The sequence below is a fragment of the Dermochelys coriacea genome, chromosome 2, assembly GCF_009764565.3.
Source record: "Dermochelys coriacea isolate rDerCor1 chromosome 2, rDerCor1.pri.v4, whole genome shotgun sequence".
In the NCBI taxonomy this organism is placed as follows: Eukaryota; Metazoa; Chordata; order Testudines; family Dermochelyidae; genus Dermochelys; species Dermochelys coriacea.
Window position 1 is genome coordinate 95,901,461 of NC_050069.1, and position 12,658 is coordinate 95,914,118.

The 12,658-nt window shown below is 37.9% G+C and overlaps 1 protein-coding gene across 6 annotated transcripts in view; it reads right to left on the minus strand.

The window, feature by feature from the left end:
• Positions 1-232: 232 nt before the first annotated feature.
• Positions 233-12,658, minus strand: part of CDH19 (cadherin 19) — a 160,596-nt gene continuing 148,170 nt past the window's right edge. For 4 of the 6 annotated variants that reach the window (XM_038392792.2, XM_043508158.1, XM_043508160.1 and 1 more), the window contains 3 exons: positions 12,183-12,300; positions 10,009-10,260; positions 233-2,470 (listed from right to left, as the gene is read on the minus strand). In XM_038392792.2, the coding sequence (XP_038248720.1) occupies positions 1,980-2,470; positions 10,009-10,260; positions 12,183-12,300 (861 nt within the window). In that variant the 3' untranslated portion in view covers positions 233-1,979. The remainder of the gene's footprint in view (positions 2,471-10,008; positions 10,261-12,182; positions 12,301-12,658) is intronic. The other 2 variants (XM_038392793.2, XM_043508162.1) reach the window with 1 other exon arrangement.

Sequence of the window (12,658 nt, forward strand, 5' to 3'; positions counted from 1 at the left end):
AAATATGGCAATCAGCCAAACCCTGAGCACATGGGCAAGATTCACCAGCCAGATACCCAGGAAAGAATTTTCTATAGTAACTCAGATCCCATCCATCTAATATCCCATCTCAGGGGATTTGGCCTGTTTACCCTGAATATTTAATTTAATATTTAAAGATCAATTACTTACCAAAATCCCATTATCCCATCATACCATCTCCTCCATAAACTTATCGAGTAGAATACATGCATCTTTTAAAGTTACTCTGTGACAACTCTTCTATGGAGGAACTTAGCATTGTTCTCACAAAAAAAACAACAACTTTTCCCCATTATACATGTGCTGGTTCATCAGCTGCTAGTCACATGCTTGATAATATTGTTTCAAGAACAAATAGTATCATAGCTTTTTTTCTCTGGACTCACACCCCTTTGTGTCCTAATTCCCTTACTTTCTCATGTGTTTTATTTTTAACTTGCAGGCATTTAAAGTGTCACTGTACTGGAATCTTTCTGCTTAGACTACATCCCTTGTTTTTCTTTAATAAACAAATAATTGTACAAGCTCTGTGATGTTTGCTATGCTTCATGCATTTTCATTTCTTGTATAAGATTTGCCTAGCTTTCTGTAATTCAGTGGAGCTTACCTGAGAGCTTAAACAAAAAAGCTAATTGCTTTTCCTCTTCCTGATCCCAGCTTTCAGCTGTTGAAATGTTTCAATTGATTACATGTTGCAGATGCTGTAAAATAAACAGCTAATGGAAAAAATGGTGAATAAATATAAGGCAGACCCTTCCTCTCTTAGTCAGCATTTGAGTATATTTGATGGTTTTTAGAACACTAAATTTCTGTTGATCCACCATACAGATAAGTGAAAGGGAATAGTTCTGAGACAATTTTATACTCCCGACAGACTGTGTAAAAAATACAGTGGGAAATTAATTTTGAAGTCTGACTCGATTCCTTCAGAATCAGGGATCATTTTCTGAAGAACTGGATTAACATTAAATGTTTACTATCTTATTATCTAATGTTATACATCAAGTATTATATCCACCAGCTTAGCATTTTAAAGATCTTTAATACTGTTACAATAAAATTGAGTACTGAAGCTAATTTTATATTCCATAATAAAAAATATCTGTGCTGGGAAATCAGTCATCTTTTAAGCTCTTAATAAAAGGGGAAAAGCCCAGATGTGAATTGTATTTGATGCTATGCACGGTAAAATGTAACATGATTGATACTACTCTAGTTAAGTTGAATATTGATTCAAACTTGAACCTAATACTTTTTTGTCTTTTATAATTTTTGAATGCATTAACTTAGAAATTAATTAGGAATTTAACACACTTCCAGGCAGTTTAATAAAAATTCAAATTTAATAGTGAATAAATGTTGACTGTAACAGGCCTTTATTTCTACACAGCTAAAACTGGTATTTGCTTTAATTTTATGCTAAAAAAATAAATAGAAGACTTTGTAAGTGTTTATGACAATCATTTAAAATATTTCTGGTGTCTACATTTTTTACACAATAGAATTTATATTACCAAACATAATACAAATATGCAAGCTTTAACTTTGATTAATTAATATAAACAAAAAAACCTAACAAGTCGCCTTAACTTTGAAAATAGTTGTAAAGCCTAAGCTAGGTTGAATATTTCCAGGAACCATAGGTTTTTTTTGTTTTGTTTTTCCTGTACTTGTGGGACCTGTTTTAAGCACCTACTATTGGAACAAGATTTTCAAAGAACTGCAGCTTGTATTCAGGCACCTGAATAAAATCTGACTTTCAAAATTGCTGAGCATTCAACGCTTCTCAGAGTGATTCTCACGGGCAGATTTTCAAAAGGATCTCAGCATCCACTATCCTTTTGAACTGCTGTTCTTGAAAATCTGGCCACCTATTTTGATGCTTAAATTGGTCTCATTTTCAAATCCAGACTTGATTTTGATTTGAGTACTTTTGAAAATGTGGTCCCTAGTGGCTGCTAATCCGTTGCACTCTTAATGGGGTCATACATGCATGCTAGTTGTTTAAAGTCTGGCCCGCGCTCAGTAAGGTAATCATAATTCTCATCCACATCTGACATGCTTGATCCTAAAGAGCTGAGGGATCCAGCCAGTGATCCAGACCCCTCAAATGTATATGTCTGAAGGGAATCGTATGGTGGAACAGTAGGATCTGTATTAGCTTCTTTAAGCTTTTCTAAAATGAATTCCCTGAATACAGCACTGTCAGGACCAACTTGCAGAGATTGTCTGTAAAGGCTTTGGATTTCTGTTGTGATGTTTCTTCTAGACTTGTGTTCTCTCATAACAGTACGAGTCCTGAGTGCTGAAATATCAAAAGCCTCTGTGTCCTCCTCTCCACCTCCTTCATCATCATACCTGACAATGTTCTCTCTGAATTCTTCAGGCTTGTCAGGAAATAGGGACTGCTTCCTCCGTTGCCTTAAAACCAGCATAGCCAAAAAAAACACTGACACAAAAAAAAGAAAAGAAAAAAGAAAAGAACCAGAGACTTTTTATGTGTTTGGAAAGTCTTAAGGGTAATAAAACTTCCTAATGTTGAAGCATATGCAATCTCAGGCAATCTAGGTAGATTTGTAGAGCTGTGATTTTTGTGGATTTATGGTTGCAAGATGTAGTATTTTTGGTGGGGAAATGGCTACAAAGGGATTTATAAAATGGGTTAAGGAAATGGAGCAATTTGTTTGGCCAATGAGAGTTTGGAGCAGTGAGGGAATCATGGGTTACTTGTGCTGTTTGAAACTCGTTTGTTTTATTACATAATATATCAATGCTCCATTCAAAATTTCATTTCCTTCTCCCTGATCAAAACCACTGGAAGGGCTGGGAAATAAAAAAGTAACATTATTGGGTTAGATCCTCTTCAGATGGTGTCAATTGGTTCAACTGCATTGACTTCAATGAACCTAAGCTAAACAGGTGAGGATCTGATCCAATAGTTTCTAGTAGCTGGTCTTGCACATTTGAGTAATAAGATTTTGGGGATGTTGTACCTCATATCTGTGCACCAGCAAGCTCTGTCTGTAAGAATGCCTTCTTTGTAACTGACATAAAAGCTTGGATTGTAGAACGACTGGCTCAGATAGAAAAGATTTTCCATTTGTTTATTTTTTTTAAAATAAAGCATTCATTTCCCCCCTGCCACCCTCCCCGCACCAAATCCTGGCTCACTTCATCCCAATCTGAAGTGTCCATTTCAAATACACAATGGGATCCAAAATGATGCATGATTTCAATTTGTAACTAATTATAGCTGAAAATTGAATACAGTTTTAAGCTTAAAAAATAAACCAAACATATTTGATTGACAATTCTGGAAACAGCAATTCTTTATCCAAAGCACAATATTGCACAGTACCCTTGTGGTACTTAGAAACGTGGCTGTTTTACCTCATTTAAATAGATAAGGTTACTGCAATATTCTTTGTACTTCCATATAATTGCTAGAGATAATACTTTAAATACTGCAGATATTAATAACAAATCATATGCCCCAGTCCACTTATCTAAGGCAAATAGCAAGAAGGTCAGACTGAGAGTCAGAAAATGTAACAGTACAGGTAGGGTGGCTTAGATCCAACTGCTGTGAGTTGGACCCAGGAGATTGAAGCTGAGATCAGACTAAGGCCCATAGTCTTCATTTTCAAGCCTCACAGCTCTCCTGTGATTAATGATATCCCACTCTTTGTTGTACAGAATAGACTAGCAGAGGTTTTATTGTATAATGAGGCTAAAAAAGTGTTTATTTTCTCATGATATGCTTCACTTGAAAATATGTAGGACTTCCTTAAGATGACTTTGTATTCACTTTCAACAATTTAAAACAAAGTTCTAAGACAAGAAGAAATAGTTCCCATTTATTTTGACCTCTTTAGCTGAACTCAGGCAAGTGAGAAAATATTTATCCATACAGGTTTGGGTTGTTGTTTTATTTTAAAAAATATATTGGAACATTTTTAAATTATTTTTCTCATTTCTGATGCTACATCTTTGGGGATAGTTTTCTTAGGAAGCATTCTGAAGGGCTGAAGAACAAGTACAATTCATGCCATAGCTGCATGATATTTAGAAAGGTAACACCTCTTCGTTACCATGCCCTTTGTAACAGTGGAATCAATTTTAAATTGAGATTCTACTCATTTTTTTAATTAAAATTTCACTTCCAGTGAAACAATTATGTTTGCCTAACTTATGACTTTTAAATCACACCATTTGTGAAATAACTCTACTGCTGGTGAATTTATATAATTCTGATAGTAGCTGATAAGGAGGCACTGAAAAAGTTGTCCTTGCTTTTGATGACCCACATCTTTGGATGATGGATGATGCTTTGCTCATGTCATGCTATCAGAAAGTGTAGCATGTCAAATGATGTGCTATGCCAATGTTACCGTAGGAAACACGCTCTTTAACAAGCTCACAGGGGTTGATGCATCCATCTAAGGGAATGCTAAATGAACACTCTAGTGCTAGCAGGGATTACTGTGCATTACAGTTAGATGGAAGTGCCGGGTCTGAGTGGTTAATGCAGGGTTTCATAAATTATTTGCCCGTGTGAGCCTATTTTGAGGCTTATTGAATCCTTTGACTTAAGATAGCAACAAAGCACCACAGCAGCCGAGGAATACAAGGAATTTACACATGATGTATGTTATTTAGTGCTCTCTGTGATGCACGGGCTTGTGTATTGTGACACAACTTCATGTCCGGCAGTGAGGTAGAATTGCACATCTAATCTCTGATGTGACATCAATGGTAGATCGATGCTCAGACTTGATGGACACGAATGCTGAATCCAGCTTCACAGAAATACATGCTCGTGAATGGCACTATCAGTTCTATTAGAGCATAAGCTTTCGTGAGCTACAGCTCACTTCTCCTTGCGAATACAGACTAACACGGCTGCTACTCTGAAAACTATCAGTTCTGAGGTACTTCTTGACCATACATAATAACATAAGAATGGCCATACTGGGTCAGCCCAGTATTGCATCTTTTGATAGTGGACAGTGCCAGGTGCTTCAGAGGGAATGAACAGAACAGGTAATCATCAAGTGATCCATCCTCTGTCATCCATTCCCAGCTTCTGGCAAACAGAGGATAGGGACATTGTTTTGCATCACTGTCTATCATGGCTAGTAGCCATTGACTGACCTAGCCTCCATGATTTATCAAGTTCTTTTTTAACCCTTTTGTAGTCTTGGTCTTCACAACATCCTCTGGAAAAGAGTTCCATAGTTTGACTGTGTTGTGTGATGAAATACATCCTTTTGTTTGTTTGAAACCTTTCGCCTGTTAGGTTCATTGGGTAACCCCTAGTTCTTGTGTTATAGAAAGGCGTAAATAACACTTCCTTATTTACCTTCTCCATACCAGTAATGATTTTGTAGACCTATATCATATCACCCATTGGTTGTCTCTTTTCTAAGCTGAAAATTCCCAGTTTTATTAATCTCTCCTCATATGGAAGCTGTTCTGTACCACTGATCATTTTAGTTGCCCTTTTCTGAACCTTTTCCAAAGCCAATATATCTTTTTTTTTAAGATGGGGAGACCACATCTGCACTCAGTATTCAAAACACAATATGATATTTTCTATTTTATTATCTATTCTTTTCCCAGTGATTCCCAACATTCTGGTAGATTTTTTGACTCCAGTTGCACATTGAGTGGATGTTTTCAGGGAACTATCCACAATGCCTCCAAGATCTCTTTCTCTTTAGGTCCCTCATTTTGTCTGTATAGTTGGGATTATGTTTTCCAATGTGCATTACTTTGTATTTATCAAGATGGAATTTCATCTGCCATTTTGTTGCCCAGTCATCCAGTTTTGAGAGATCCTTTTGTAGCTCTTCGCAGTCTGCCTGGGACTTAACTATCTTGAGTAGCTTTGTATCATTTGCAAATTTTGCGACCCCACTGTCTACCCCTTTTTTCCATTTATGAATATGTTGAATAGGACTGGACCCAGTACAGACCCATAGGGGACATCACTATTTACCTCTCTCCATTCTGAAAAATGACCATTTATTTCTACTCTGTGTTTTCTATCTTTTAACCAGTCCAGTTACAGTTCCGTGAGAGGACCTTCCCTTTTATCTCATGACAGTGACTCAGAAATCTGGGAAAGAACACTGAGTATATGTTCCTTGCAGGAATCGATCACAGGAAATTTCTGAGCTGTTTGATTTCAGCTGCTGGCAAACCACTGGCATCAGCCTTGCACTGAAGGGGCTTCATACCTAATCATACTTTGTCATGTCTAGTTGGAGAAAAACGATACAAACTGGTCCTTCAGCCATCTGAGATACTCAGCCATCACCTGTGTGTCAGCCAGGAACTTGCAAAGCTTGAGGAAGAATTCATAGTTTATGTTCAGCAAATTAATCTTCCAGAAGACAATTTTCTTTGTGAATCCTGTGTTGTGATCACTCAGCTGAAAGATGTGGTGTTCTTTCCTTGCAGACATGTATTCAATTAATTCAGCTCTCGTCCCCTAATGGCCCTATTCTACTTATGCTACATTGATGACATCTTCATCATCTGGAACCATGGAAAAGAAGACCTTAAGGAATTCCACCATGATTTCAACAATTTCTATCCCACCATCAACCTCAGCCTGGACCAGTCCACCCAAGAGATCCACTTCCTGGACACTACGGTGCTAATAAGCAATGGTCACTTAAACACCACCCTATACTGGAAACCTACTGACCGCTATTCCTACCTATATGCCTCCAGCTTTTATCCAGACCACACCACACGATCCATTGTCTATAGCCAAGCTGTACAATACAACTGCATTTGCTCCAACACCTCAGACAAAGACAAACATCTACAAGATCCCTATCAAGCATTCTTACAACTACAATACCCACCTGCTGAAGTGAAGAAACAGACTGACAGAGCCAGAAGAGTACCCAGAAGTTACCTACTACAGGACAAGCCCAACAAAGAAAATAACAGAACACCACTAGCCATCACCTTCAGCCTACAACTAAAACCTCTCCAACACATCATCAAGGATCTACAACCTATCCTGAAGGACGACCCATCACTCTCACAGATCTTGGGAGACAGGCCAGTCCTTGCTTACAGACATCCCCCAGACTTGAAGCAAATACTCACCAGCAACCAAACACCAGACAACAAAACCACTAGCCCAGGAACCTATCCTTGCAACAAAGCCCGTTGCCAACTGTGTCCACATATCTATTCAGGGGACACCATCATAGGACCTCATCACTCTCAGCCACACTATCAGAGGCTCGTTCACCTGCACATCTACCAATGTGATATATGCCATCATGTGCCAGCAATGCCCCTCTACCACGTACATTGGCCAAACTGGACAGTCTCTACGTAAAAGAATATTTGGACAAAAATCAGACATCAAGAATTATAACATTCAAAAACCAGTTGGAGAACACTTCAGTCTCTCCGGTCACTCGATTACAGACCTGAGGGTGGCTATCCTTCAACAAAAAAACTTCAAAAACAGACTCCAACGAGAGACTGCTGAATTGGAATTAATTTGCAAAGTGGATAAAATTAACTTAGGCTTGAATAAAGACTGGGAGTGGATGTGTCATTACACAAAGTAAAACTATTTCCCCATGTTTATTTCCCGCCCCCCACCCCACTGTTCCTCAGATGTTCTTGTCAACTGCTGGAAATGGCCCACTTTGATTAACACTACAAAAGGTTCCCCCCCCCTCTCCTGCTGGTAATAGCTCACCTTTTCTGATTCCTCTTGTTACAGTGTGTATGGGAACACCCATTGTTTCATGTTCTCTGTGTATATAAATCTCCCCACTATATTTTCCAGTGCATGCATCTGATGAAGTGAGCTGTAGCTCATGAGAGCTTATGTTCAAATAAGTTTGTTAGCCTCTAAGGTGCCACAAGTACTCCTTTTCTCTTTGTGGATACAGACTAACATGGCTGCTACTCTGAAACCTGTCAATTAATTCAGTTTCCCAGATATGTCTGTTACATAGGAAAGAAGGCATATCTTCTTTTGGTTACCCAGTTTGTCTTTCTGACACTGGAAAAATAACCTTAGTTTGTCTGTGTGTTCCATGTGTAGTGTTTCTAAGTGTTGTTTAAGATTATTAAGCTTCATGCTTTCTCTAAGTGACACTGTGTTATAGCAGGCATTTTGGCCTTTCTTCTTTCTTGATCAAATCACTGGTGAAGTCAAAATCAAAGAAAGCCTCATCGTATTTTCAAGCATGTTTCTTGGACTCTTGTTTTTTGTTCATAACTGCACCATTAGATTCGCTGTTGGAGGCTGAAGCAGATACTCTGGGTAAAAAAATGAGTCCTCTGTGCCTCTTATCACAAATCTGAAAGAGGAATTTGCTATTCAGCAAATGAGGCCAGGACTTAGGAAAGCCCTGTGTGGTGATACTAGGGCAGCAAAATGATTCTTTATCCTCAAGTGACAAGGGTACTCAGGGTGGCATGAAAGAAGATATGGACCCCGCCTTAGTGCAGACTCACATCTCAGAAAAGAACTAGCACAGATTCCTACTAGCTCAAGCGGAGAGGAGGCTCTCTTGATGAGGCTGCTACCCACAGATAAGGATTTTCTGCATTCATGTCCTTCAGATGGATACTTGCACAGCTGCATGGTGCAAATGGCCAAACTGGTGTCCACACAGCAATCTCCACACAGACAACGTCTGAACCTGCTCCACAAATGCCGCACTAAGAGACCACTGTTATACTTTACAAAATGGTGGTCTCCACAAAATGTGACCTCACACACACCATATATGCTAGGTTATGCTGCAAGGTTGCCATTTTGATCTACAAAATGACAACCTCTGCACAACATGACCTCCCACGGATTGTATGTATGAGGTTATGCTGTGTGAAGACCTCCATTTTGTAGATCAAAATGGGGGCTTCCTGATGCAGTGTTTGTGGAGCAGGTCCAGACATGTTTGGGGGCAGATGCATCACAGTTTTGGCAACTTGTGAGTTAAGGCACTTGATTACAGTCCTGAGGTCTGGATTTGAGTCTTGCTCAAACTCACACTGAACGTTTGGACGGATCAGATTGCTCCCCCTTGTGCTCTAGATCGACTCTGAATGGGGGTGGGCTGAGAAGAGAGCAGAAGCAAACAGTTTCTGCACTCAGAGTGCAAGGAGTGCAGGGCCCGCTACTGTCAGCAGTTCTTTCACAGCAGGGCAAAAGGGGAAGCTTCTTGTTTGAACCTTCATACCTGTGCAGGCATAAGGGGTTGACTCACACTCTATCCCTATATTTATAGGGAATATATCTCAAACTAGTAGAATCTGTCTAAATGGAGGAAACATTTTAGGTGCACAGACTGCGTATGTCACATCAGGCCTAGCACTCTGCTTCCTAAATTTGTATCAACGGGGGCGGGGGAGGGAAGAAAGGGGAAGAGTAACATAAGAATGGTTGTATTTGAAGAAGTGACTATGTAAATATTTCACTATATTATTCAACAGATCAACTCTGTTTGTATTCAGAGTCATAGCTGCCTCCTTTATGACAAAAATAAATAAAAAGAAACAGTAAAAAATTATCTTAGCTCTACAGAACCACACAGTTATGGTGGAGAGAATTGGATTCTATTCCTTCTCATGCATCATCAGTAGAACTGTCAGCTAAATTTCAACTGTAAGGCGAAACTCTGCTTTAGTTTTATGTATGCTAAGACAAGATTTTAGCCTTCCACATCTTTACGACAGCTGATGATAGATGTGCATACAGAACACACCTACACGTTGGCCAGATTTTCAGGGCTGGCAGTTACAAAGACTTTTTTTTTTAACTTGTAAACTGAACCCATTTGATTTGTAATCAGTGAAACACAATAAACACAACAGCATAATTAGCTCAGCCAATTCAAGGAACCTCTATTCAAATGATCAAATCTAGCATATAGCAGAAGAGGGCAGTGGGACACATATATAAATACTAAAGCCATCTCACTTATTTTTTCTTACCTAATATTATTAGTATGCAAGCCAAAACTGCAACTAATGTTTCTATGCTGAGACCCATAGAAAACATGAAAGCTCCAAATCGACAAGACTGGGCACTAGCTTCAGTATCACAATCACAGACGCTGACAGTTAGGGTGTTTGTGCTGGTAAGTGAGGGGGTTCCATTGTCCACAATTAGGACTGGCAGGAAGAAAGCAAACTGCTCTTGTCGACTGAAGCCATTTTTTGCTGTAAGAATTCCAGCTGTGTTATCTAGAAGATGAAGTATTTGTATCAGATATTTGTCACTTTAACAAAAATAAATAAATAAAAATCTGGCTAATAACTTATCCTTATTTGCAATCAATGACATTCTGAAAAGGTGTATGTCATTGGACAGGAAAGCAAAATGTGGGGAGGACTTTACTGATTTAAATGGTTTTATAAATCAGCAAAACCAGGTAAAATGCAGGATGTTCTAAGCAAGATGAGGCATTTCAATTTTGGTAGATTAACAAAGCATCAGTTATAATGCACCATGCAAATCAGCTTCCAGGGACAACTCATTACTGTTTTATACAGTAATTTTCTTTAGTAAATTAATATAAAAATGGGCCTAATACAGAGCCATTTATCCAAACTTCTGTACTTTGCAATATAAATATGACTGATCAGAACAACCCCCAGGCTTTGTTTTGTAAAACCAGTTTTTCAAAGAAGTATGCAAAACAAATGAACAAAAATAAACATTCAGTTTTGTTTGTCTGTATATCTGTGGCTGTTGGTAACCTAATGGGTGGAGAGCAAATTCTGCTCTGTGTTACATCAGTAGATCCAGAGTAACTCCATTTACTTCAATGCAAGTATTCCAGAAGTGATGGCAGAATGTGACCAAGAAACTTTGTATTAATGTTCAAACCCAAAAGTGGGGGAAAATACCTACCCCATATTCAAACTGATGAACTGATTTTTTGAAATGGACCCATGCAACCAGCTGCCATCCTGTCCAGCTGTTTGTAGAGCATATTGTATAAGTGGCTAATCAAAAGGTTCAATATTCAAAGGATGGCTTCCTGATAGGTGTGGGGGGTGGACAGACAAACTTGGTTGTGAGCATCCACGACCTCAAAACAGGGGCCACGTGTGCTTCTGCTACTTTGGCCAGGGAACATTTCAGCTTAGAAACACTTTAACTACTAGCTTGTTGGAAAAATATGCGGGGCAGGTGGCAAGGGTGTTTGGTTTTGTGTGATTAGAAAGTGGGTGACCCTACGTAGCATTCCACCTCCTAGCAGTGGGTCAGAGGTAAATGAAAACCAGAAATTTAAATATGTATTAAAACATTGCCTTTCCTTTTGGAGACATTAAGAAAACTAGTTTCCTATAGTATGAATTTTCCAAAAGTTAGTCCCATTGATTTATTCACCTAGCCAGACATTCAAATAATTAGCAAAATCAATATAAGTAATGTGTATTTTAGTTGAGTTTGAAAGAAGCTCTTCTTCTAAGTCTAAGAAGACTGACTTTAACTGGTCATCTTTCCTGTAGTATCACCAGCTGTTAAACTTAAGTTTTCCCTTCAGATTAGTTTCGATTGGTGACCCCCTAAACCATTCTTTTGAAGCATCTGGATCAATACCAAAATGGTACAGCATTATGATATGCAGAGAAGTCATTCATATCATGTCAACAGTAATCGATGCATACAGTTTTAAATGTAACAGGATGCAAAGTTACATAATTGTGAATTGTGCTTCTGTTTATAATTCTATTTTTGCTGAACTAAGTAAAAGAGTGGACCCCTATTAACAACATCTCTCAATATTCTTTTTTTAAACACCAATATGTGACAATTTAGGAGTTAAAATTATATCCCATAACGTATACTATATTTAACTATTAAGTAATATAAATGTATTTTTCTTGATTTTGTGCTAAGTATTTTTCTCTCTTCTATAATACTATCTTGTGTTGATTAATGTTATTTGGATTCTAAAAGAACTATTCTACATGAGGTTATTGGATTATTATTATTATTAAAGTTTGCTCATGATAACTCTTTTGCCCTATTTCAAACTTAACACCAAACATTTCTCTGTATGGCTGGATGATTATACAAAAATGGTTATGTGAGCACTATTAAAGCATGAATCTTTCATGAAGGGATTTTTAAAAAGCTACATGAATGACACTACCTTGATTATCTCTGACAGTAAAATTTGAGTTGTTTGTGGCCTCCCGAGCCAGAGCGAAGTAAAAATGATGGCCTTCTACTGAATCATCTTTATCCACTGCACTGATGGTCTGGATTAGCTGCAAATAAACATGACTGTTTAAGAATAAACACTATTTACTTTCTTTTAACACAATAAATGTCAGACATTATAATGAATTGCTGAGGCGACAAATTCTGCAGCAAATAAATGTATATAATTGCAGTCTTATTGGGGTTATTGGTTTTCTAATGTATTTTTAGTGTCCTGCCATTATGCCATTTGATTTTGTGTTGATTTGAGGAAGATAAGCATTAAATGACTACAATAATGTAAATGGCTTCCAGAATCAAAATGCAAAGTGTAAATAAAGTTTTCTATGCAAACAAGAATCATATATAAAATATTTTACCCTTTCCTTTTTCCCACAAGATGAAAAATATATCATTCTCCATTTG